Source organism: Gopherus flavomarginatus, chromosome 2 (genome assembly GCF_025201925.1).
Source record: "Gopherus flavomarginatus isolate rGopFla2 chromosome 2, rGopFla2.mat.asm, whole genome shotgun sequence".
NCBI classification, from domain to species: domain Eukaryota; kingdom Metazoa; phylum Chordata; order Testudines; family Testudinidae; genus Gopherus; species Gopherus flavomarginatus.
This window is the reverse complement of record NC_066618.1, coordinates 167329777-167356615: the sequence shown is the minus strand read 5'-3', so window position 1 is coordinate 167356615 and position 26839 is coordinate 167329777. Positions and strand designations below refer to the sequence as shown.

Genomic DNA, 26839 nt, shown 5'->3' with positions numbered 1-26839 from the left:
AAAGCAGAATGTTTCCACTGCAGAGCTTTGGAATTTCCTCAGCTAGTGCTTATGACCTGGGTAAAGACTTTGCAACATTCAGCTGCAAACTCACTAGCTGGTAACTCTTTCTGATCCTTTTATGTCCTTCACTAGAGGGAACAAAACTGAACAAAAAGATGGAAGAGTTTGAATGGGGCTCAGAATAAAGTTTGGAGAAGTTGGAAGAACCCTACTTTGTGCCAAGATTGTTTGACTTCTCAGAGTTATTCAAACTCAAGGGCGTCATTTGTTCACAAGAGCAGCATACTGGCAAAACAGGGAACTGGGCCTGTTGTGCCACCTGCTAAAAAGACATCAGGATGGAGGAAAATATTATACAGAACATCAAAGGGAAGTAAGGTGTGTGAGAGAAAATGGCTGCTACCTGCAATTCCTTCCACATCCCCCAGAGAGGAAGAAGACTTGGAACCTTTAAATCCTCCTATTATTTTGGCTGAGGTAACCCTGTCAGAAGGAGATTACAGTTAGTAGTTTGGGCCTAGAAGGCTTCTTATGGTTCATTACCATTAGCTGGGCACCAGAGAGGCAAGTAGCCTTGTACCCTTTTACTGTCAAGACTCAGTGGAATGTTCAGATACTCCCAAAGCTTTCTAGAGCTGTGAAAAAAGCATGAATTATTGAGCAGGAGGCCCCTGTAACTTTCATCTTGGCAAAAAGTGAGGATGCCTGTGTTAAGATCACAGTATCACTCACAATATCACTCACGTGGACAGTTTTTCTATTTTTTAAAAGGACCTTCTGCTGTTTCACAAATTAATATTCTTATTGCTCCTTCTAAATATAGTGTCTTATCACTTACTCATTATTATTTAAATCTGGTAATGTCTCACAAGTTCTTCATGGGCATTTAATAAGAGGGGAAACCTAGTATTAAATTCATAGGAAAGTATTTTACAAATATAATAATAGAATGCCAATTAAAGATGTTTATCTGACCAATTTCTATGGGAAATTGCTTTGATTATTCTATTTTGTCTATTCATTGTTCATTCTTATACCATTTTCTTTGAGGCTAAGTGACTCAGTAGATGAATATAGAATTCTTCATCTCCTATAGCGAAGTGCAGATGTGTAAGACAGAATAGGGTTGGCATTTTGGATTTAAACAAAATAAAAATTTCATGGAACAGATTTTACTCGCTCATTTGAAGAAATTCTTGGGGCTGTGTCCTCTTTTAGATGGGGCTGATGGGGGATGATGCACTAGAAGGGTCTATTCTAAGATAGACTGTACCAGGCCAGCACAGAATTAGTGATAAGATAAAGGGTTCTCAACAATTACCTTTCCCCTCTAATTCCCCCAGTCCAACACCAAGCTCATCTGGACCAAATCTGTCCCTGGAATACATCTGACACATTGCTTCATGTAGGAGTCTCTTCTATTTATAGCAAGCAGGCAACTGAACAGAAGCAAGCATTTCTCTGGGGCTTGGATGAGTGTGCAGTATGGGTATTACAGTAATAAGGGTGTAGCGAGGCGGTGTGGCTCCTCTCCTCCTCAGGGAGGGTCGAGCCCCGTCAGGGGCCGGAAGGGGTGGGGCCACAGGGCACTGGACCCACCCCTCAGAGGGTCAGGAGGCGACCCAGAAGTATAAAAGCCGGCCGGCGGTGCTCAATTGAAGCCCAGCCGCTGTTGGGAGCAGACCTGCCAGAAGGTGCTCGTGACTGGGAGGCTGCTGAGGCCCAGGGCCGTTGCCCTGACTGGCCAGAGCTTCCCTGTGCCTGCTACGACGAGGAGCTGCCGGAGCTTCCCTGCGCCCACTATGAGGCGGGACTGCTGGAGTCACCCCATCCCTGCTGTTACCCCGAGGAACCCCCGGAGCAGGCCTGGCCGGACTTCCCCGAGGTACTGCCAGATCTACCACCCAGCCCCAGCCGGGAGGGGCTCCTGCTACTGGACTTCCCAGGGGCCGACGCCACAGATCAGGTAGACCCGGAGGGGGAGATCGGAAGTAGCCCAGGGACAGCCGACCCCAGTCAGGCTGCAAGTGTACCTGAACCCATGTCAGTGTGTTACGGTCAGGAACCCCACTGACCGTTAGCAGTGATAGCCGCTGCTAGGGCCCCGGGCTGGAACGCAGTGGAGTGGGTGGGCCTGCGTTCCCCCTGCCACCCATCCCCGGGTGGCAGAATCCCCCTCTCCCCGGCCCAAGGAGGGCACCAAGTATAGTGATTGATGCGCGACCCTGAGCCACGAGGGTCGGAGCCTTTGTAACTGTGTGTTTGGTGCCCCGCCCGAACCAAGGGCCTGGGCCCCCTTTAACTGTGCCACTGGGCCCCCTTTAACTGTGCCACCTGCCCCAAAGGGCTCGAGCTGCCTGGACTATTGTTGCTCAGCCCTGAGCCAAGAGAGTCTGAGCCTCTATAACTTTGTGTTTGTTGCCCCGCCTTATAGCAGAAGGCTGGGGCCCCGAGCGATTGTGCAGCATCGCTCAGCCCTGAGGAAAGAGGCTGACATAGACAACGTGTATCGAGGCCAGTGTGGCTCCCCTCTTCCTCAGGGAGGGTCGAGCCCCGGCCGTATGCCTTTGCAAAAGGCTAAAAGATTTTAGAAAGTTTAAGCATTATGCAGGTCTGCCCTAACACAGATGATGCCTATGACTATGAAATCAGTGCAGATGGAGGTGTTTTACTTACAAGATCTTTGGCATAAGTGAATAGCACTGGCAAATGTTGTTCTAATCATTTCTCAGCCAGTGAACTTCAGTGATTCAAGACACATCCATTCTTTCAGCAATATACACACCTGTCTATTACAGCATTCTATTCTTGTGATATTTTATAATCTAGGGTTACTCCTGGTTATCTGCTTATGCTAAGGCTTTTGGGGCGGCTTGATTAGTTTAACTAAGCTGTTGTCTTACAGGCCTTGAGGCTTGTAGATTCATTGCATTATTGCTTTAACTTATACCTATGTCTTACCTAGCCAATTCCTATTCCTATATGCTGCACCCCTTTAAACATTCCTGTTATCTTTGGTTAGTGATGATACTTTCCCCTTATCCTTTCAATACAAAGGGTTTGCTAGTGAACTGCTGTATCCAAGGCAACAAAAAACAGTTTATGAACCTGGCACACTTTCAAAAATGTTTTATAATGGAAAGACATGCCCTCTTGGGACAGATTGGGCATGGAAAGATGATCGCACCCCAAAATTACCCAGCAGATTAGGCTTCTGGAGAGCAGCTGTAAGACAAGAGCCATATAAAACAAGAGTGAACCAAACAATAAATTTCTATTACAGCTACTGAAAGCGTTCCAGAGGGTAACACACAGCCAATCCATCCCCGAATTATGCTTTAAATAACTTACTGAATAGCAGCCTTTGAGCTGCTGCTTAGCGGCCTATGTTGTCAGGGCCGGTGCAACCATTTAGGCAAACTAGGCGGCTGCCTAGTGGTTGGGGGCGCCTAAAAGTCCCCTCAGGCGAGGAGGTGGAGTGGAGGTGAGCTGGGTGGAGGGGTGCGCGGGGAGGGCTGCCCACAGTAACAGGGGGGGGCGCACAGGGGAACAGCTCCCTGCCCCAGCTTACCTCCACTTTGCCTCCTCTGCTGAGCACACAGCCCAGCTCTAAGTCTCCTCCAATCAGCGCCGCAAGCCTGGGCGGGGAGGAGAATTAGAGCAGCGCCAGCGTGCTCAGTCGAGGTGAGCTGGGGCGGGCTACCCAGGCAGGGTTAGCTGCCATGGCGGGGGGAAGAGAGCGGGGAAGTCTCCCTAGGCAGGGTTAGCTGCCATGGCGGGGGAGGTGAGGGGGGAAGTCTCCCCAGGCAGGGTTAGCTGCCGTGGCAGGATGCAGGGGTGTCTCCCTAGGCAGGGTTAGCTGCCATGGCCGGGGGGCGGGAAGAGGGGGGAAGTCTCCTCAGGCAGGGTGAGCTGCCGTGGCTGGGGGGGTCTCCCTGTGCGGGGTTAGCTGCCGTGGTGGTGGGGGTCTCCCTGGGCAGAGTTAGTTGCCGTGGGGGGATGGAGGGGGGAGAGGGGTTAGCTGTCACTGTGGGGCGGGGTAGCTGCTGCGGGAGGGCTCCCTGGTCGGATGCTGAGTTAGCTGCCGTGGCGGAGGGGGGGCGGGGCTAGCTGGGTGGGGGGTGCAAGGTGGAAGTTTTGCCTAGGGCGCGAAACTTTCTTGCACTGGCCCTGCATGTTATTCTGACCTTCCTTCATTTCTCAGCATCAAAGCTGATGGTCTTGGGGCTCGGTCAGCAAAGCTGGGACTCAAAGTCCATCTAACTGACTCTTCACATTTCCCCTCTTTCCCCCCACCCCACCTGTCATTACAGGAGTTTCAAAGTCAGATCTGAATCCTGGATGCCGGTCTGCTGAACTTGGTTGGCCAAAGATGGGAAGAAGTGGCAGAGGGAAAGAATTGCTGAAATTGACTAGGTTGATATTTCAGCATTTAATAAGAGATGTAGAGGGATGCAGCTAGCATTGTCAGCTCTGATTTTCCATTGGCCAGTGAATATGCAAAGCTACATCTAAGAGCCTCTTTATTCCCCCCAAAAAACCATAAATATTTTAAGTTTTATATATAAAAAAGAAGAAAATACAGATCCACTTGAGATCCTATAATGAACCTCGGGATTGAAGGGATTAGAACCAGATAAGCAGCAAAAATCTGCGACGCTGCAGAATATCTTCACCCCAGTGGTTGTGTAGTCCTCCTGGCAGGTTTGGTGAGGGTTAGACATTCATGTGCAGGGCTGATGAGTGAGAGCTACTTTTTTAAATTTTACTTTGTGAATCTATAGCTTAGATACATAGTTCTTGCGTGCATGCATGCCCACAAACACACATGCAAATACACAAACATTCTGAAATGAGGCTGGACTCTGGAACATCTGCAGTGGGGGAGGAGAACTAAACCTTTAATTAGGGATTTGTAAACAGTGCCAAGGTGATTGAGTCATTGTCTGACTTGCTTTCCAAAAATAAATATTCTTGTTACACCCCCGCCCCTGCAAAATGAACAACAAGCGAACAGAATGGTTCATGAAGGAAGAAGCATGACATAGTGTGTAATTGCGAGTATCATCTTGCACTGGATCACAGTCACCGTAAGCAGCCTAGTTTCCATGTGGACTGATGGCAAATGGAAGGCAGGATTTGTGCAGGGCTGTAGTAATGGGGGGAAGGGTCACATTAACTGGGAACCATTTGAAGACAGTCACATAGACTCATAGACCTTAAGGTCAGAAGGGACCATTATGATTATCTAGTCTGACCTCCTGCACAGCGCAGGCCACAGAATCTCACCCACCCACTCCTGTAACAAACCCCTAACCTACGTCTGAATTATTGAAGTCCTCAAATCGTGGTTTAAAGACCTCAAGGTGCAGAGAATCCTCCGGCAAGTGACCCGTGCCCCACGCTGCAGTGCAGAGGAAGGCAAAAAACCTCCAGGGCCTCTGCCAATCTGTCCTGGAGGAAAATTCCTTCCCGACCCCAAATATGGCGATCAGCTAAACCCTGAGCATGTGGGCAAGACTCACCAGCCAGCACCCAGATCCCACCCCATCTAACATCCCATCACAGATAATTTGGCATATTTGCCTGCTAATAATAATTGGCCTTGCTCTTCATTGTTGATGACAAACAGTAAGTGACAAAACTCTTGGTTCTTTTCTGGTTTGTTTCATATAGTCTGGAAAGAGCCAATAAAAATGTTTCTAAAAATAAACCCTAGTTAAGTGAGTAAGATCATTCAGTACCTACAGATTCTGGATGTGAAGACATCTTAGCATTCCATATTAATTTGTAAAAATTATTCCATATTTATTAGCATGCACATACAATAAACAGGTAAAATAGATTGCATTCATCACCATGTTCAACTGGAAATATCTCTGTTTGGATAAATGCCCTGTTGCAGCTCCAGATCAGTTCTCAGTGGTTTTGCATATAGAAATAAGGCTTGCAGGGTGGGAGTTTAAAAAATGCCAGTGGACCAGAACTTTAAAGGTATTTAGATGCGTAAAGATGCAGGTAGGCTCCTGGTCTGATTCTCATAAGCACCTAGGTGCCTAACTCCCATTGGCTAAGTGATTTACAAGCACAGTCCCATTGACCTTCATGCCAAGAGGAAGGATTTTTTTGGTTAAGGCACTGTGCTGGGATTTGACTCCTGGCTCTGTCAGTGTCCCTGTGTGAGCTGGGGTGAGTTACTCAGGCTGCAGCTCCCTTTGGCTTCAACTGAAGTTATGGCTGAAAAGCACTTATGAAAAATCTGCCCTTTAATCTCTCTGTGCCCCAGTCCCCTCATCTGAGGATATGGGGGGGATTGGGTGTCAGGGACCTGGATTCTGTTCCTGGCTTAGTTACTGACATGCCACATGACTTTGGGCAAGCTACTGTCCGTCTCTGTGCCTCAGTTTCTCCTCCACCCTTTGTCTGTCTTGTCTGTTTAGATTATGAGCGCTTTGGGGCAGTGACTGTCACTAGCTATGTGTGAGTTCAGTGCCTAGCACAGGGGAGCCCTGGTCTCAGTGCAGGCCTCATGGTGCAACTGTAATACTATTACTACTACTGAGAATCTAGACTTCAGGAAGAAGATTCTGAGATAGAGAAACTGTCCCCTCGTGTGGCTCCAGTTCCATTGTTGCAATGCTGTCTCTCACATTGGTCTCTGCAGCATTTCCCATCTCGCTTTCACTGCCAGACAGACCACAACACACCCCCATTTTGTGGTAAAACAGGGCTTTCAAAATCTGTCCCTTGTATTTGTTGTATTCAGTTTCCATCCGCTCTGTTGGGCCTCATGTCGGTCCGATGCAAGCAGCAACAACTTGGGTGGAAACCATGTTTCTTTTATTATCTTATTTGTAGCTAATAGACCATTGGGGGCCAGCTCCTCAGCAGTTGTAATTTGTTGTAGCTGCATTGGCTGCTGTGGAGCTGTCCTGATTTATACCTACCTGAGAGTACTGAGAGCTTGAGATGTGTCTTGGCTGTAGGTGATGAGGGGCAGACACATCAGATTCTTCTCAGCCCCTAGTAGTTAGTGTCTTATGATGTAGCCGATAATGACACCGACTTCCATGAACAGGAACTTTATCTTCCCTCTTTTCAGTTTATTTTCTTTTACCAGCAAATAAACTTCCCTGTTATCTGCTGGCGCTCTCACATGCTCTCTGTATTTTTATAACCAGTCATTTATCCATTCCCAGGTGCCATTCATGCACCCCACAGAATTATAATTCCTTTCTCAAAGGGTTCTGTTATGTTGCAGCCAGGGGTAAGACTGGCAGTTTGTGTAGACACACCTGCACTAGCTACTCCTGGGGGAATTCTGCACCACTGTGCATGCGTACAATTCATGTCCCCCACAGATTTCTTTGCTTCCCTGCAGAAAAATGACTTTCTAAAGGGGAAGCAAAGGGAAGCCTCAGGAGCGGTCATGTGCCCCTCCCCAGCAATGTGAGCGCATCATTTTGGCTACTTGGAGCAGCTGGCGGAGAGGTAAATCACTGCAGGGAGAGGGGGGGATGTGGGGCTGGGGATGCCTCAGCTGGTGGGTCCTACCCTGCTCAGCTACTAGTCCAGCTGGGCTGGGAAGGACGGGACTTGCTCTTCTCCTGAAATAGCAGCCTGGGCTATGTCAGACCCCTTCCTGAACCCCCCCCCAGCTACAGAAAGCTCTGCCCCTCCCACTCCCATTGCTCCTCAGCCATGTGGGGAGGGGTCACTGTATGGGGAGCTGCTCGACTGTCCACCCAATCCCTGCACCCAGAACCCCCCATCAAGCCCCCACACACCAACCCTCACCCCGCTGAGCCTCACCTCCTACAGTTGGACCCCCTTCCCATCCCTCTTCACCCAGACTACCCCCTTGGTGAGCCCCCCAGCACTCCAACCCTTACCCTGATGAGTCCCTGCACCCAAACTCCAACCAGCTACACCCAGACCCCCCTGCTAAACCCCTCACACCTAGACCCCCTGCTGAGCCCTAACCACCTTCACCTGGATCCCCTGCAGAGTCCCATTGCTCCTGTACCTGGAACCCTGCAACAAGCCCCTGTGCATCCAGATCCCCACCCACCCAGACCTCCCACTGAGCCACCTAGACCCAGATTGCCCCACACAGAACTCTCTCCCCACATGCTGGGATTCTGCCGGGCTAAGCCTGCCTACCTGCCCGTGCTTGGTGCGGCTGGCATGGAGGGGCAGGGCCCTGGGGCATTTCTGGGACAGGTCCAGCCCTTGTGCTATATCAAGGGTGAGTGCGGCCTCACCACCAAGTCCATGTCCCGTTCAGCCAGTAGCCTGTGCTCCCAACTGCCATGCTGGAGCCTCCACATTTGTTATTGATAAATAGATTTTTGCAGAATTTTAAAATACTGTGCACAGAATTTTTAATTTTTTGCTGCAGAATTCCCTCAGGAGTAACTAGTTGTGCTCTAGCTAGCTTGCTAAAATTAGGAATGAGGACGTCTTGATGCAGGCTTCAGTGCTGGCGGCACAAGTGAGTACGTGCCCTGGGGAGTCTGTTGGGCTTGTGCAGCTACCACTGAAGGCCAAACCATGGCGTCCTCATTTCTATTGTTAGCAAGCTAGCTAGAGTACAGCTGGCACAGGTCGGTCTACATGAACTGCCATTCACATCCCTGGCTGTAGTGTAGACATACCCAAAACCAGGGCTTCAGAGGAAGAAATCAAATGAGAGAAGATGGGCCCAATCCTGTAGTTGTTACTAAAGTAAAGTTCCCATTGAGCCAATGGGAGATTGTTCCTGAATGAGGAGCACAGGATGGTGCCCAAATGAACAACTGGAGATTGACAGTTGCCATGTCATCCTGGACAAGAGTGTTCTGAAGATCATGAACACATGCCAGATCGTTACCCATGGCTGTTCAGCTAATCAGTGTGCATCTTCTTGCGAAAGCCCAGGAGATTTATTGCCCACTGAGAAGCAAATGACATGCTTGGTGGCTGTGGGTTTTATTTAGACTGTGAATGCAGATGTCTAATTGGAGTTAGGTATTTATTAACATAAGCTGCTTTGCCATTCAGAAATCTGAGCTAATCAAAATATTGTAAATATCGTGCCTGGAGAAATGTCACTCTTCACCATGATTGCATTTCCATATTTTTTTTCATTCTGTTTAAGAAAGTGTAAACAAATACTTACAGCCTGATGGGGTGGAAACATGTGCCTAACTCTAGGAGCTAACATAGGCCATGTGTACTTAGAAGGCGCTGAGACAATAAGGCGTAGCAATAGCTCCCCATTTCCTCTGTTCCTGTGTTTTCTGGGCTTTATAGTTGTAGTTTCCAGGCATTAGCTGCAGGCACAAAGACATGGGATGCCTGTCTGTCCATTTCATCTGACACTGCGGGATGCTGTGCAATTGGATAGATACCTGATGCCACAAGAATCAGGGCATTCATCTTGGCAAAAAGGGGACAGACTCTTTGCTTTCTGTCTGTCTGCACTTGTATGCTTCTAATCACAGTCGTATCTGAACATCACAGAATTATCTTCTCCTCAGTCTAGTGTTCGAGCACTGTCTTGTTGCTTCCCTCCTTACCCAGCCATAGAAGTAGGATTCCCCCCTACCAGCACCAGCACCCCCACCCCCCATTTTCTATCCTTTGGGCAGGGGATGTGTTGCGAGACAGGTTCTTGGCGTGCCTCTACACCATGCTATTATTACATTCCATTTGTATTATGAAGGCAACTAGAGGCACTGATTAGGGTCCCATTGTGCTAGATTCTGCACAGACAAGGGTTACAGAGACAGCTCCTACCCTAAAGAATCTTGTATTCCAAGATACAAGAGATGGGGAAAAGCAGTAAATGGATGAGAGGCATTGCAATCTGAGTTCCCATTTGTTGGCTGCCATGCAAAAGTGTATTTTTTACTCCCCCTGCAATTGTGCAGTTTCACATCTGTAAGTTGCTGTGGAAAAAAATAAGCTTGTCACCAATTGAGCCTTTGCACATTTTGAGATGCCATTGTTTTTCCAGTCTTTCCTGAGGGAGGCCATTGCTGAGCAAGACATTCTTGTCATCTTTTGATTTCTTTGGAACAGCCTCCTTGATTGGATACGTGTGATCCCAAATAATTGAATTCATCTACTGCCTCTACAGCTTGACTGTTAATCATGATGTCTGCTTGCATCCTATTAATCATGTCAGTGTGCATGCATTTCATTTTCACCTCATTCAGGTATAGACCATATTCCTTGCTACATGTTTTTACAAACTCCAACACTTGTATAGGTGCTTGTAGCAAAGAGCATCATGTCATCGGAGTCTGTGAGGTCGGTTAAGACATGTTCACCAATGGAAATCACAGCTCTTTCCACTCTGTCAAAAGCTTCCAGGTCTTGTCATATAATAAATTCTAAGTACGTGCTGAAAAGGCTTGGAGACAGAATACACCCATGTTGCACATCCTGCTCACTGGTAAACCACTTGCTGTTGCCTGCTCCATGATATCAGTACTGAGGTCACTAATTTCTTTTAACAATTCTATTGGTATGTTATCTACCGCTGGTGCTTTCCCAGGCTTTGTTTTCATAATAGTATGCACCAGTTCCACTCACAGGATTGATGACTCTGGCTCTATGCGCTCCTTTCTGTCGTCCTGTATTGTAAGTGGCTCTGATGAGGCATACAGATTGGCACAGTAATCTGTTCAAGCGTGGTTAGTATCATCACTTTCAGTGAGGACTCTGCCATCATGATTTTGTATTATGCTTGATTATAGGGGAAACTTTCTGATAAGAAGTCTGACCATTATGAACATACTGACCTTTTGCAGTACTCTTTTTGTGACTCTCAAGTTCCTCACACTTTGCCCTGATATATTCATTCTTGTCTGGTCTAGTCTGCTTTCAGATCTGCCTGTTCAGTTCTTTGTACTCTTTCCTAGGTGCTTCAGTCTTCAAGTCACTCTGTTCATTCTGCATTGTTTTTTGCCTGTCCAAATACTTTTTCTGTTAACCATAGTGTGGTCCAAGGCTGACATTTTGGAACATGTGATTTGGCAGATTTGAGCATAACAGTTGTCATTTCATTCCAAATTTCATTCAGATTGTTCTCTTCTTTCACCTGTGATAATGCCTCAAACCCATCCCATGTTAGCCTCAAACTTAAAATTAAAACTTAAGAAGATAAGATGTTTGGCAGGTCCACTGCATGTGGTCTTGTCCAGAATCAGCAAAGTAAGTGACAGATTGACTTTAAACTGGCACTCCTGGTTTTCCAAGTCTTACAAGCTCCTGGCACTGGCTTCATTTGAATCCTACTCCTTGAACCTCACATTGACTGCCCTTACAAATTACCACCATCTTGGGAGCTCACCATTGCCTCTCAAGCTGGCAGGCAATAGTATATTCGCTTTGTTACAATGTGGAACTCCATCCCCATCACAGAAACCTTCTCATATCATCCCTCAGCACTTTCAAAAAGCACCATAAACCTTTAGGGTTTTTTTCCGCCCTATAAATGCATTTTTGCAAACAACTTCTAAATTCAACTCCATCATTTTGGTTTTATGTGGTTACATTTTAGAGGGGTGATATTTTATTATGCTGCATTTGTTTTTATTCTGTTCTACAAGTAACTTCCATCCTAAGAAAGCTATAGAATAAATTACATTTATCCTTCAGGAGTGATCTCTGTCTCTCTAAGGCTAGATTTCCATTACATTTCAGGAGATATCTTTAAATACCTGATCTACACAGCACATTTGTCTCAAATTAAAAATGTTTTTTTAATCTTGATGACTGCAACATTTGTTAATATCGATGAAATTTTCCATGTGTTTTTGGTCTTGTGCAGAATACTGACTAAAATACGGAGAAGTTTAGAGCAATAACAACTATAGCAGATGAACAATTATAAAAGTAGATGGGGTTCAAAAGGCATTTTAATTTGTCATTATTTTGCTTCCTCCAGAGATGATCTGAATAATTACACTGCCTATAAAAAGTGAATGTGTAATATTTCCCCTCAATATTAAATTCTCTCCATTCCCTTTTAATATAAGTGAAAATAAAGATGTCTCTGATATCCTCTGATGCTTTGATCATAATATGAAAACCACTGAATGGCTTGTGCAATTTGTGTTTTTGTTTGTTTTCTTGGTGTATGGAGAAATTACTTCGATTTTAAAAAGTAAACATTAGCCCATCTCACAAATTATAAATATTAGATCATATTATTTTACTGCCTGAAAATGTTCTCAGTTGTCAAAAATATATTGCCTAGTGTGCAAAAAACTCTAGGTTTATACTGAGGACTTAAAGGAAGGTGACTGTTTAAGCCGATGGTACAGTGAAATACGTATGTAAAAAGAAGGGTGGTGGTGCCGTGAAGACACTGGTCTGGGTTGTGGGTTCAGCTCCAGACTCTGAAACAGACTTTGTCCATGACTATGAGCAAAGATCGTAATTGCTCTATGCCTGAATTCCCTATCCGTAATATGAGGATGCTAATATTTCTTTACTTCCCGGAAGTGTTTGTGAGGATAAAGCTGCTTGTGAGATGCTCAGATACTACAGTAATGGTTTGATTGATAGGTTCAGAGTTGTTAAGGCCAAAAGAAAGCATTGTAATCATCTACTCTGACTTGCTGCATAGCACGGGTCATAGGACTTCTCTGAATTAATTTCTGCTACAAGTCAATAGCTGTGGATGAATTAGAGCATCTCTCTTAGGAAAACATCCAATCTTGATGTAAAAGTGTCCTGTGATGAAGAATCCACCACAAACCTGTGGTTAAGTTGTTTTAACGGTTAATCACCCTCACTGTTAAAAATGTGTGCCTTATTTCTACTCCAAATTTATCTAGCTTCAACTTCTAGACACTGAATCTTGTTATACCTTTGTCTCCTAGGAACAATTACAAGTTGATATATAATTGAATAAGCAGTCAGATACATAGGATGTACTCAAGGTTACACGGGTAAATGATGGAAACAGGTGCACAGAGAGACGCTTATACAGCAGCAGCAAACAAGCAAAAACAAAAACTAGGAGAAACAAGAAAGAAACTTATCACTGCTTCCTTTTTGTGTTACAGCCTGAAGAATCAATAGTGATTCATCAGTCAAAAGAAGGAAAAAACATCAAGATTTTTTCTGCAAAGGAGAGTCTATTAACCAATAGAAAGGATGCTTTCGTGGACAATGAGCATTTCCTGTGTGGATTCATTAATTAACGTATAACTAAATCTTCACTTTGGACAAATACATGGATTTTCTTTTTTAATTTTGTGGTGAGTTAAAATATTTGGATGGATATTTTTTTTACCCTTTCAAGATAATATATTCAGCACACAGTTTAACGTATGATAAATATCCTTTAAGAAACAGCATCTAAACATCACTCATCCTCAAAGACAGTGGAAATAAAATATTTTATTTTTTTCATATTTATTCTTAGATTTCTTCTGAGAATATAAAATTGCTCTATTAAATTATCCATGATTGTGATGTAATCAGTCTTCAACCAGAAATAAACATGATTTCTTCACCTTCTTCGGCATGATTTGTGTCAACATATAAAGAAAAAAAATGAATCACGGGGTATGTATAATGGATGAATCTTTTCCTTTCCTCTTTGTCTTCAGAAAAAATACATATGGTTCACTGAACAATGAAAGCTAAAATTAAAGAATAAAATCCTTTTCTTGCCATTCAAGTTTGATTCCTAGAAGCTAGATGGACGCTACCCCCACTATCGACTTTGCTGAATGCTAACCTGCAAAAGGCATTAGTCTATCCACATGATGTTCCTAGGAAGCAAATTGCCTGTTTGGAATGTTTCAAGGCAGTGGAAGGAACAACAACACCTATGCCATGCTAGTGACACAATGTGATTAGGTGAATTGATGTTTCCTCTATAAAATAGATATTTTGCCCAGTGCACCAGGTGTTTTTCTAGAAAGTAAATGACAACAGAGGGAAAATTGTGAAAATAAAGGAAAAGGAACCCAGCTCAGAGGTGAGGTTCACGATATGAAAGCTGGATTCTCTTATGCTCCCCTGACACCTACTTAATTCCACCTACTGAAGTATAAAGGACTCTGTTAATGTGGTACATGTACTGAGGAGTGGGAAGCAGGCGCAAGAAGATGAGGGGTGGGAAGGACAGACAGGTGTAAATTAGGCCAACTAAGACTCCTTCTGGACTCCGTTAGACTTGCTGAATTTAACCCCAGTGCCTGACATGTCTTTGAGACGGTTACGTATTCACGTTGCACTGGGAAACTTGACACCATGGCACAAGTCCTGGTCCCTTCTCCATGCATAGAGAGGCTTAGTGCCGAATGGGAGTGAGGGCAGGAGCATCGGGATCACTCCTATGCAGCTCATCCAGCACCTGTTTGTGCAGCCCACTGCAGTGAGAGGGGGGGGCATGCTGCTATTCAGGCACCGATTCAGCTGCACTGAGCATGTGCTTGTGCCCCATGGAAGGTACACACTTGCAGTTAAGCACAGGCTGGGCCGAGCAGAGAGAGACTTAAGCACAACTTAAATGCTTTGCTGAATTGGGGCCTGCGCTCTTGGGACACAATCGATTCTGTGGAGAGTCTCCACTGCTGCTTATTAAAATCAGGCGGGGAGAGCGCCTCACCCTCATTTCTCCCATGTTTCTGCCCAGCACCCGACCCAGATACTAGCAATGGCTATTAGGCAAAGGATTTGGGCCTGAATAGTTATCCTATATCACATAATCCACTGTTCATAGCAATGATTGAAAGCAAATGAGTTCAACAGGATAATACCTGTTGAGGCGTTCTGGAGCATCTGTTTTTAAATCCTTCAAGGCTGGTCCTTTGGTGTTCTGGGGTGGTATCCCTTCAAACTGTGTGCAATATTCATTCACTAATTTCTGCCTACAACCTGCCACTGCCATGGGTCCCATTGGCAGAGTGTGCATGCTGAACTGGTGTCACTTATAGGGAGCAAACAGGGTTTGGAGGGAGGAGGGTTCAGCTCAGGAAAAGATCTGAATTTCCAAGATAAAAGCCATTCATCCGGGTGCCCCTTTGTAGACATTGATTATTCATCCACAGGGAAAGAGTTTATTGTTCACTGACTTGGTAGTAGATTGATAACAAAAATAACTGGAGCCACTGGCAAGCCATATCCTGCAGTATTGTTAATTTTTCTGCGGCAAAGTCATGCAGCCAGCAGAGGGAGCCCAAGTTAATTACCTAACCCATCTGTAGGAACTGGACTAAATGTTACCAAGTTCCAAGAGGTAAAGACAATGCAGAACAAATGTGGATTGTATGAGCTATAAAACGCATCTGCATTTAAAAGGTTCTGGGGACTTTGGGATCCTATGAATTCCAATGTAAAGATAAACTTTCTCTGTAGAGGAATGATCCTGATTGTTTTATGCATGTGCAATAGTGTGATTCTCCTTGAGGTGCTTCTGTCCTTGCTTTCTGCTTCCTCATGAATAATAGGCTTTGACATTTCCTTTCTGTGCACACTCAACTAGAGGCTGCTTCACACCTTTGAAGTGAACAGTGATTCATCAGTTTCTTTACCAGGAGAAGTCACAGCAAGGTGCAAATGGACACTGCAAGGACACTGGCTTTCAGCTATTGGAAATTAGTCAGACACAGGATCAGGGATACTTTTAATTGAATCTACAGGCCACCACAATGCCCTGCAGATTTGTGTGTATGATAGAGAGGCAAACAAATCATGTACAGGTCATTAATCTCTGTCCACCTGGCTACAACTTAATAAAACAAATAAGGTATTGCACCTGGCACTTAGGTGCTAGGCAGCATGGTGTTCTTGTCAAGCATTTTACATTTAAATTTGGGTAATTATCTGGAAAACTGCAGTTCAGAGGCTAACTTCATTTTTTTTTTATAAATAGCACTGAAGTGCTAGTGTTAATTTTATTTATTTGTTATGTGATAGTGAATTTATCAACAAAAAACTCAGCAATGGATGCATTAGGTGCTGCTCACTACCTCTGATTTATACCTCTCTCAAGGGGAAGGTAGTACACAATGTTTTTTACAGTGGCTGAGGCGTTGGATAATGGATACGTGAGATTGAGTCAGTTTCATTGTACATCATGTACTAAAACCTTATTCTTGACAAATGTAAGACTCAGGCTGAACAATCGGTCATTATTAAATCATGAGGCGATAGTAAGTAGTAAATCTACTAGACGCTACTGTCCGGCTTTGCTGAAATTAATGTCTTCTTGTCTTACAAGGTCAAGCAGGTGCTTATACCTCCAGGATTCCATCTCTAGGGGCAATCCTATTCCCAAATCTAGATCACAATGGTCCCTTCTGGCCTTGGAATCTATTAATCTAGTTCGTGGGCTGAAGCAAGACATGGATTTCAGGGGCATGGGTCCTATGGCTTCAGCTGAGCTACAAAGGGAAAGAAATAGGTCTTAATCTACTGCTAACTTAGACTTTTTGTGATTAGGAAGGTGGTTTAGCTGCTGCTTTCTCTTTGGAGTCTTAGATCTAACCACAGCCAAGCACAGGGCATGTAGTGACTTCTGTTGCTGCTTCTCCTTCATGCGCTTCAGAAAAGTGATTATATGGGGAAGGAGCTCCTTAGGTTTATCTCTTGCCAGTAATATTTTATTGTACCTCTGGCTTTTCGATTCTCTCAGCCAGAATTGCAAACATCCCACCATATTGCCACCTGCTTTGCCCTTATGATGAAAACAAGCAAATGTGTACCAGTGGAAATTTTTTCTTTCTCTTGCAAAAAAAATTAAAAGTCAAAACTCACCAGTTTCATTTTTACATGAGCATTTTTTTCAATACTGTGGAAGAGAAGTGAGGTGATTATCTCCTAAATTAGGATTAAGATCAATAATAGATGCTGCGCTGTGGAATCCTGCAGAGTTTCTCCTGCCAGCAATAAAGACTAAATAGACCCCTTCCAGGCTAAGAAGTCATGCTGCTAGCTGAATTGTAAAATTCTTTGGCATAACTCTAATGAAATCTGGTGGCAAAATGCTCTATTTAATGGAAAAGCTCCAATATTTTTGGGGGGGATTTATCACTATTTTTACTTAGCATTTAAACAGATTTATTAAGGTTCCTTCAATTAATAGTTGGACTAACTAGCTTGACAAATAGAGAAAAAGAGTCAGGAGTGGCTACATTCATGTCTCAGTAAATAAGAATAGAAATCGAAAGGTCAGGGGGACCATCCCCTTCAAATCACAGACTTTTTAGCTGAGATAGTCAAAGTTGACTAGGGGATTTAGACACAATTCACTTTAAAATTTAGTGAGTTGTCTCTAAATGCCTTTGTCCACTTTGAAAATCTCATCCTTTACAAATGGCCTGTATTTAGTTTTGTTAAAAGCTAATAAAGGAGAGCGAGAGAAGTACATGATCTTGCTTGTTTATAATTAGCACAAATGCTTTTAAAAAGTCCTCTCTTCTCCTGGAGCGAGGTAAGTAAAATCAAAGACTGATTGCAAGGGAGCACAATAGCTTTGCTCAAATAACTCTTCACTGCAGCTGGGCACAAACATTTCCATCATTACACCGCTCATACACAGCTGTCATTACCTATGCAGAGGGGGTATTCAGTTCTTTGCCTGAAATGCATGCTCTGTTTGATAGCTGCAGAATGTATACTGCCTATGAAATGGACAGACAAAATAAGTTACAAGTACTTCTTAACTGCAGTCTTTCTGGAACTGATTTTTCTTTCATCACTTTGTTTATATTAGATGGGGAAATGTCTGGTGGAGGAAAATACGATTTAACAGCAAGTAGACCTTAGATGAATCTCTCTCCTGGGTGTTCAGGTAGGAGTAATAATTGGGAAAGTCTCAGTGTACTAACACAGTGCTCCACCTTGTGTGAAAACCTCAACATCTAAGTCACAAACGAGGCTCATTCCCTCATATCATGGAAGGAAGTCGGTGCTAGCACACTGTGTTGTCATGAAGAAGTTGATCTCCTCAGTGCTTTGACCTCTTTACTAACTGATGCTGCTTTTGCTTTACATGTTTTAAATAGGATTTCCTAGGCAACTGTAGTGATGGGCTAGGTATGTATGTGTCGGTAAAAGTTAAATGGTATGTGATGCACAGGTTGTTATTAGTTCAGTAGCAGGAGTACTTAGACTCCAATGGAAGTTGGGTCTACCCTGTGCTAGGCACTGTATGTCCACGCAGAGACAGTCCTTGCCCCACAGCGTTTATCACCACGACAGCCAAAGGAAGTTGCAGCCTTTCCTACATATACATGCCTGAATTGCACATGGGGATGCAAATTTACACATGCCTCTCAACATGGAGTAGTCTGACCAATGGGCCAAAACCTATCACTTGTTGCAACCAGTGCCTCCAACTGGTGTCTAATTCCCTCTTCCTGAGCAAGGTAATCTAAAAACTAACTGAGAACCACTCTCACATTTGCTGTTGTGAAGGGCCCTTCCTGTTGTTTTGAATGCTGGCTATGGCACAGAGATATTATTGCCTGTGCCAGTGGGCAGTCTGCTCTCCATCCCTCAGAGATGCCCCACAGACCCATCAGGGCCCAGAGAATGGCCCTGAACTAGCCCAGGCCAGTTTCTGGGAGCTGTGGAACTCCACATGCCAGATCACTGCATGTGGCAGGGCAGATGCCATATTTGGGGTCAGGAAGAAATTTTCCTCCAGGTCAGATTGGCAGAAGTCCTGGAGGTTTTTCGCCTTCCCCTGCAGCAAGGAGCACAGGTCACTTGGTGGAGGATTCTCTGCAGCTTGAGGTCTTCAAACCACAATTTGAGGACTTCAGTAACTCAGACATAGGTTAGGGATTTGTTACAGGAGTGGGTGGGTGAGATTCTGTGGCCTGCATTGTTCAGGAGGTCAAACTAGATTATCATAATGGTCCCTTCTGACCTTAAAGTCTATGAGTCCATGAGATGCCCATTATAAGTCTCTATCTAAGGTGCTGAAGAGCAGGGGGGCAGGGTGTGTGTGTGAAGAGAGGAGGCTTAGGCACTGGTGACAGTCTCTGTATAAAGTCTAAGTAAAACCACTGAGACAACAGCTGGCAGCAGCTTTGCATCTCCTGCATATCTGATGCAGGCAGAGCCATCTCTTGCTGCCCCAGTGCAGGGATGAACAGCAGGAGCCAGATGGATGTGTCAGTGAGAAGAGGGAAATATTACTGTGCTGCATTGTTCTTTCCTCTGAGGGGCATCTGACCCCTCATGTTCAAGCCAGACTGTACCCTTAGACTCCTTATTGCCCCTGTACACCTGGATAGTCCTAGTTACTGCTCTGCGGCTGGCCAGGAGGATCTGGCCACAGTGATAAGCACATTCATCACTCTATGCTTGGCTAAACTACTGCAATTCACTGTGTCACTGAAAAGCTGTAGTTGGCTTGGATAGAGCAGAATGCTTGCTTAGCAACACAAACGGCCATAAACAGATTGTTTTGAGAGTGCTGGGACAGTAGGAGATGAGCTTCAAAATCTTGGGCCTAATCCCCTATAGACTCATAGACTTTAAGGCCAGGAGGGACCATCATGATCATCTAATCTGACCTTCTGCACAATGCTGGCCACAGAACGTCACCCACTCCCTTCCTAACCTTTGCCTGAGTTACTGAAGTCTTCAAATCATGGTTTAAAGATGTCAAGTTACAGAGACTCCACCATTTATTCTAGTTTAAACCTGCAAGTGACATATACCCCACACTGAAAAGGAAGGTGAAAAACCTTCAGGGTCTCTGCCAATCTGATCTGGGGGAAAATTCCTTCCTGACCACAAATATGGTGGTCAGCTGGACCCTGAGTATGTGGGCAAGACCCATCAGCCAGACATCAGGAAAGAATTCTCTGTAGTAACTCAGAGCCCTCCCCTTGTAGTGTCCCATCACCAGCCATTGGAGATATTTGCTGCTAGCAGCCGCAAATTGGTTCCATGCCATTGTAGGCAGTCCCACCATCCCCTCCCCTCCATAAACTTACCAAGCTCAGTCTTGAAGCTAGTTAGGTTTTTTGCCCCCACTGCTTCCCTTGGAATGTTGTTCGTGAACTTCACTCCTCTGGTGGTTAGAAACCTTCACCTAATTTCAAGCCTATGGGCTTTTAAGCCTCCTTAAAGAAAACATCTCACTCTAAGAGCAAGGCCTCTTGCAACAACTGTGCTCACTGGGGCAGTGGAGTTGGGGGAAGCTGGTGAGAACAGGTGACTGAGTTTTTTCAGCATTAGGTGGTTCTTCTAGCCAAAGTGTCTTGTTTCTTTAGCCAACTTGCAGCTCGTACCTAGGAAGGGTGACATTGAAGAACTGCTTTCAGAACTGTTCATTTTAAGATTTATCTAAACTAATTCCTCCTGTTTTAAAGAAATGGCATAAAACATATAATTCATAAGGCTCTTACCTGTTTCTAACCAGAAAGATTTCAGAGCATGGCTGCGGATGTGGCTGCATCTGGTTACACTGCCCAATGCAAGACAAAAGTTGGCAGGAACCTTTTCTCAGTGGGACATAGGCCACTGAGGGTTCAGTGAACTGCAGACGTGAAACGTCCTGCAAAGGGAAAGGGCTGGGTGCATTGCAGAAGGAAATTATTCTCTGAAGATAGTAAAAATACAGCGCAACCCCTATGTAATTAACTCATGCTCCAGCATTATTAGCGTTCATATGGTTGAGGGAGGAGTGTTCAAAGATGAGTGGGCTGTTTGTTGTGTGGTTTCATGTTCACAGGGATGTTTCATATACTGTGTTCTGGGTAAACACTTAGGAGGACTTTATGTTTCTGAAGCTAAATTGGCTCTTTATTAAAGAACTATCTGCAGAGGTGCTACAACTGCAGCTAGCATTCCAGCCATGTGCACACAGATGGACTTCCTGGTGCCGCCTCCAAACTCTTCTGTGACGCTTCCCAGGGGCAGCCAGGCTGTGAGACACGTCCTGATCACCTGCCCTTAGCTTCACTGTCCCTCATGCAGGCGAACGATAGACACACTCCAACTCCTGAGTCCTCTGAGCGTCCCCCAGCACTGTCTAGCCTCTTATCCACTGGACACACACAGAAATACCAGGCCTGCTGTTTCCAAAAGACTAGTGCCCCACAGCGTAGTAGTTACCCCTTAGAACACAGCTCTGTTGAACACACAGCACTTATGCTTGTTTTCTCTAATAACACATATAAGTGTATTTAGCAAAGGATAGAAAGTCATGTGATTGCAAACAAGCGTATTGGAACCAAGGGGTTACCTGTACAATAAAATCATAACTTGCATTCTAGAGCCTAAACTCAACTAACAAGATGCCCTCTTGTCTAAGAAGGTCCCTGCTTATCCCAAAGTCTTTCCTATTGTTTTTTTCAACCAGGATGGCGGAGACCCTTCTTTCCTGAGCCCAGGCTTGCTGGCAACTTGTCTCCCCTTGAGGATGGATAAGTGGGGGTTTGTCTGCATCCCAGATATAGTTCCAAAAGTTCACTGTCTTTTTCCTAAACAGTAACTCCTGTTATGTTTGTTTTTTTCCTGCAGTCTCTGCTATCCATGGATTGGCATTTTGCTCAGACTGTAAATGGGCATCCATTGTAAATCATACAATACTCAATTTGTACACAACCAACCAGAAAGAGAGATGCATCTCTTCTCCTTGCCTTATATGTGGATCAACTTTTGGTGACCTGCCTTAACTCACAGACCTAGAGAACAGAATTTTGGGGATATATGCATAACTCCTCACATATTCTCCATATATATATATCTTGCAATGATTATGATGACCAGTGTGACCCAGGCTTTCTTTAGAGACTTTACATGACATTCTTTGGCAAACTAGTATGTAGATCCCAGCCCCAGGTGATCCCTATAACTCTCATGCACCCCGTGCCCTCTGCCAGTTGGCACAAAGAGATCCTGTGCACACAGACCGATTTCCTGATGCCTCCTTCAAACTCTTCCGACCTCCAACCAGATATACCAAACTCGCAAAAAAACCCACAGAAATTGGGCTTGTTTTTGGCTTAATTGGCTTGTGAGTTGTTTGTTGGCTAGTTTTTGGCTTGTAGCTCGTTGCTTCCTTTTTTTTTAATTGGCTCACGGCAAGCAGGGGCAAGGATGGGAGAGAGTCAGGGGTGCACAGCAGGCCCACCACAGTCCCAGACTGCCCACCAGGAGGATCTAGTCACATAGAGTGTTGGGGTTCTTAGGAACTGGCTTGTTTCGGCCTTGTTATGAAATGGGATTAGCTTGATTTTTGGCTCATTGTGAAGGTCGGGGTGCTCATTTACCAGGTGAAAGTTGTCAGCTGTGCCTCTAACCTGTGCTTCTCTCTCCAAGTTCTATGCAACTTGATGTACAGGTGATTTGCCATGGAGAAAAATTCATCCCCAATAACTCGGGGGCCTGGATGCTGGTGATCTCTGACTGCTAATCACAATAAATTAATTACAACACATTTTTTTCCCCTAAAGAACTGCATTACAAGCCATTGCGTGTCAGTATTTGGTGTTTTCAGAGAGACTCACAATCCAGGCAGATGTGTAGACATTGCTCTCCAGCTCTGAAGGCACCGCTGCCACCAGCTGCGGTGCAGAAGTACGAGTAGCAGTACCACAACCCCCCCTACAATAACCTTGCAACACCCCCCCCCACACACACACACAACTCTTTTTTGGGTCAGGGTCCCTAAATTTACAGCACTCTGAAATTTCAGATTTAAATATTTGAAATCATGAAATTTACAATTTCTAAAATACTATGACCATGAAATTGACCAAAATGGAGCATGAATTTGGTAGGGCCCTACTTATAGCCATTTCCAGAGGCATCTGTTCACCCTTCTCCCCAAGAGCACTTATGTGCATGGAGTGGACCATTAACTTGACTCAAATGGCCTGGCCAAAAGCCAGAAGGCCTGATTCTCATTTCCGCCACTCTGGAAGCCTTGCACCTTTACATTGCCAGGGTGGTATGAAGTGGTCTTTGTGTAAAGGACAATCAGGCTCAGAGATTAGTGGGAAGATTGTATAGTTACTGGTGCATCAGGCCAGGCTGCTGTACACCAGAAAGCAAGAGGTTTGTGATGGGATCGAGATGCCCTGGCACATTCCCCAGCTTAATGCCTGTTTCAAAGTGAAGTAACGAGTGCAGCACGAAGTTTGCCTTTTAATTGTCTGTATTGTCCTGGGTCAGTCTATCAGGCTTTTGTCTCCAAATCCTTCTAATCTCTTGCTTTTGCTGAGTTTATTAGGCCTTCAAAGAGAGACATAAAAAGACAAATCTCCTAGTGGGAGCTCACTGATCCCTACAGAACTTCCTTCCAGGCTGTGCTCTTTCTGATGTGTTTGTGTTTTCAGAGTCAAGTAGATCACTGCCCTACACTAGGCTTAAACACTATGTATAGATACATTAGTGCCCTTTTGAAATGGAATGCAATAAAACAATTGCATCCCCTAAGGTTACATTAGACTGAAGGATGAAGACATTTACATTTATTTCCCTCATTAAAAAAATATCCTCTGCCTTTTTCATGTGGAACTTCCATAGATTATATAAGCAAATTTAATCTCTTTTAAGGCCAAGCATTTTTCCAATTTAAAGTTCTATGTGACATACTATAAAGATAACAGATCTCAATAATTCAAGTATCAGAGGGGTAGCCGTGTTAGTCTGGATCTGTAAAAGCAGCAAAGAATCCTGTGGCACCTTATAGACTAATAGACGTTTTGGAGCATGAGCTTTCGTGGGTGAATACCCACTTCTTCAGATGCATGTGTCAATAATTCAGTGTCATTTTGTTCATTTATCTCTTGCCATGTATGCAGTTACTGAAGATCTGAATCTAAATGGACCATTGTAAGCACCAGTAGCTACCTAGAAGTCAAAAAATGAAACCTTGTTCCTTTAAAGCACTGTAAGAGAACTTTGTGGTATGTACTAGCACAGCTGTTTAGACACTGGCACGGCTACTGTAAGGAAAGCTCTATCAAAGCAAAACACTGCTGTTGTTTTGCAGTGTTTTTAAGCTAAGGTTTTATACAACAGATATAATACATGTGTTCTTGTTAACTGGCCTCATAGATAAAACTCTATGACAACAATGTACGGAGCACTTGGTACATTCTGATGGCATTCTTTTCTTATGATTAATTTCTCTTTAACAACTATTTCAGGCACTGCTTTCTTTATCTTCCCATTGCATCAACTTAATTAGCAATTCCTGACCTTAAAAAACTCATTCTATAATCTCCAAATTATGTATGCAAGAATCTATTTTTGTCTCCTCTTCTGGCTATAACTAGCAGTCTTCTGCCGTTCTCTGGGTTCATTCTGAATCAGCTGATGACAGCTCATAAAATGCGACTGTCGCTAAATCCCACTGAAAGTCCACTCACACCCCCGTAGAATTTTACTAGGAAGATCCAGGGCCATTGTGTTGTAAGATAAGGACAATATACAGGCTGACTGGTAAATGTTTCTCTCTCTTGTGCAGTGGTTCCCAAACTTTTAAAGTTGTGCCCCGCCTTACCCCTATCCGTGCTCCCCACCCCCAGCCACAGTTGGAAGCTGGGGCCAGAAGCAGGGCCATAGTAGGGACTGGGGCAGCCTGCGGCTGGGAGTGGGGCTGCGGTTGGGGCTGGGGCTGAAGCCATGGGCAGGCCAGGAGCTGAGGCCATTGCTGTGGTAATGGGCAGGTCTGGGGCTGGGAGGGGGGCCGAGGCCGGGAGCCAAGGCTGAGGGCTGGGGCCGGGAGCGGAGCTGCAGCCAGGCGATGGCTGGGTGCGGAGCTGTGGCTAGGCAAGGAGCCAGGGACCAAGACTGGGGCCTCAGCTGCAGGGGTGGCTCTAGACATTTCACCACCCCAATGCTCGGCAGCATGCCACGGGGGGCGCTCTGCCGGTCGCTGGTCCCTTGGCTCTGGTGGACCTCCCTCAGGCATGCCTGCAGGAGGTCCACTGGAGCCCTGCCTGCTGCCCTCCTGGCGACTGGCAGAGCGCCCCCGCGGCATGCCGCTCCAAGCACACGCTTGGCGTGCTGGGTCCTGGAGCTGCCCTGCTCAGCTGGGAGCAGGGCCGGAGCAGAGCTGAGTTCCCCCTTCCCCCAATGTTCATCCATGCCCCAATTGGGGGATCACTGCTCTAGTGTGTCCCCCATTTGCATTATTGCAATAAGATCAATTTCTAGGCTGTAGGATAAATATTTGTCATAAACAGATAGCTAAGGGTTAATGTCTCTTTCACCTGAAGCACCTGACCAGAGGACCAATCAGGAAACCGGATTTTTTCAACTTTGGGTGGAGGGAATTGAGTGTCTAAGGTCTTTTGTTTTCTGCCTGCCTGCTTTCTCTGAGCTTTGGAGAAGTAGTTCTACTTTCTAGTCTTCTGTTTCCAAGTGTAAGGACAAAGAGATCAGATAGTAAGTTATATGGTTTCTTTTCTTTGGTATTTGCATGAATATAAGTGCTGGAGTGCTTTGATTTGTATTCTTTTTGAATAAGGCTGTTTATTCAATATTCTTTTAAGCAATTGACCCTGTGTTGTATCATCTTAATACAGAGAGAACATTTGTACTTATTTTTCTTTCTTTTTATATAAAGCTTTCTTTTAAGACCTGTTGGAGTTTTTCTTTACTTCAGGGAAATTGAGTCTGTACTCACCAGGGAATTGGTGGGAGGAAGAAATCAAGGGGAGATTTGTGTGTTGGATTGCTAGCCTGATGTTGCATTCCCTCTGGGGGAATAGGAAAGTACTTTTTGTTTCCAGGATTGGGAACAGAGAGGGGGAGTCCCTTTGTGTAGTTTCACAGAGCTTGTGTCTGTGTATCTCTCCAGGAGCACCTGGAGGGGGGAAGGGAAAAAGGATTATTTCCCTTTGTTGTGAGACTCAAGGGATTTGGGTCTTGGGGTCCCCAGGAAAGGTTTTTCAGGGGGACCAGAGTGCCCCAAAACACTCTAATTTTTTGGGTGGTGGCAGCAGGTACCAGGTCCAAGCTGGTAACTAAGCTTGGAGGTTTTCATGCTAACCCCCATATTTTGGACGCTAAGGTCCAAATCTGGGACTAAGGTTATTACATGGTGTGCAGCTGGTGGGACTAGAATCCAGAAGCCAGTAGAAATATTATATTTTTCTCTTCTCTGCTAAGGGCTTTTTAGCAGAGAGAAGCAGTTGGTTTTTTAAGGGAACCAGAGAGAATTTTTTTTTCTGCTCTCTCTGGCAGTTTGTGGCTTGCATGTTAAGGGTCTTTTATCATGCAATAGCCCTCCCATTAGGAGTCAAGTACCAGCACTTATAGGCATGCAAATAAAGTGGTTTTTCTGGTTTCCCTTCATTGAACATTAGCTAGAGAGAGAAAAGGAAAATTAGCTAAAGGCACTGTTGCTAGGCAGACTTCAGGAGGCAACAGAGAACCTGCAGTGCAGAAGATAAACACCGGAGGGCACCCCAACACAAGAAAACAGGAATCATGACTTCTAAGGCAAAAATTGAGGCCCAAGAGCAAGTCAGAGAAGCTGAACACAGGCGACAACTGGAAATAAAACAAACAGAGATGGAAATAAGAGAAAGAGAAAGAGAGGCGGCCCACCGCCGAGAAATGGAAAAGCACCAAAAAGAAATGGAAAAACAACAAAAAGAGAATGAAGAGAAGGAAAAACAGAGAAAACATGAACTGGACTTGGCAAAAGCTGGGCTGCATGTGCCAGCCAACCCTAACAACCCGGCGCCAAATATTGCTCCACAGCACAGGAAATTTCCCACCTACAAGGCAGGTGATGACACTGAGGCCTTCTTGGAAAATTTTGAAAGAGCCTGTCTTGGGTACAGCATTCCCGAAGACCAGTACATGGTAGAATTGAGGTCACAGCTCAGTGGACCTT

The 26839-nt window shown here is 44.9% G+C and overlaps 1 protein-coding gene across 1 annotated transcript in view; it reads left to right on the top strand.

Annotated features, from left to right (window-relative positions):
* The window catches only part of ZMAT4 (zinc finger matrin-type 4), a 183841-nt gene extending 170431 nt beyond the window's left edge, over positions 1 to 13410 (top strand). The window contains exon 7 of the mRNA XM_050940296.1: positions 13068 to 13410. Coding sequence (XP_050796253.1) covers positions 13068 to 13083 — 16 coding nt within the window. The 3' untranslated portion in view covers positions 13084 to 13410. The remainder of the gene's footprint in view (positions 1 to 13067) is intronic.
* Positions 13411 to 26839: the final 13429 nt, after the last annotated feature.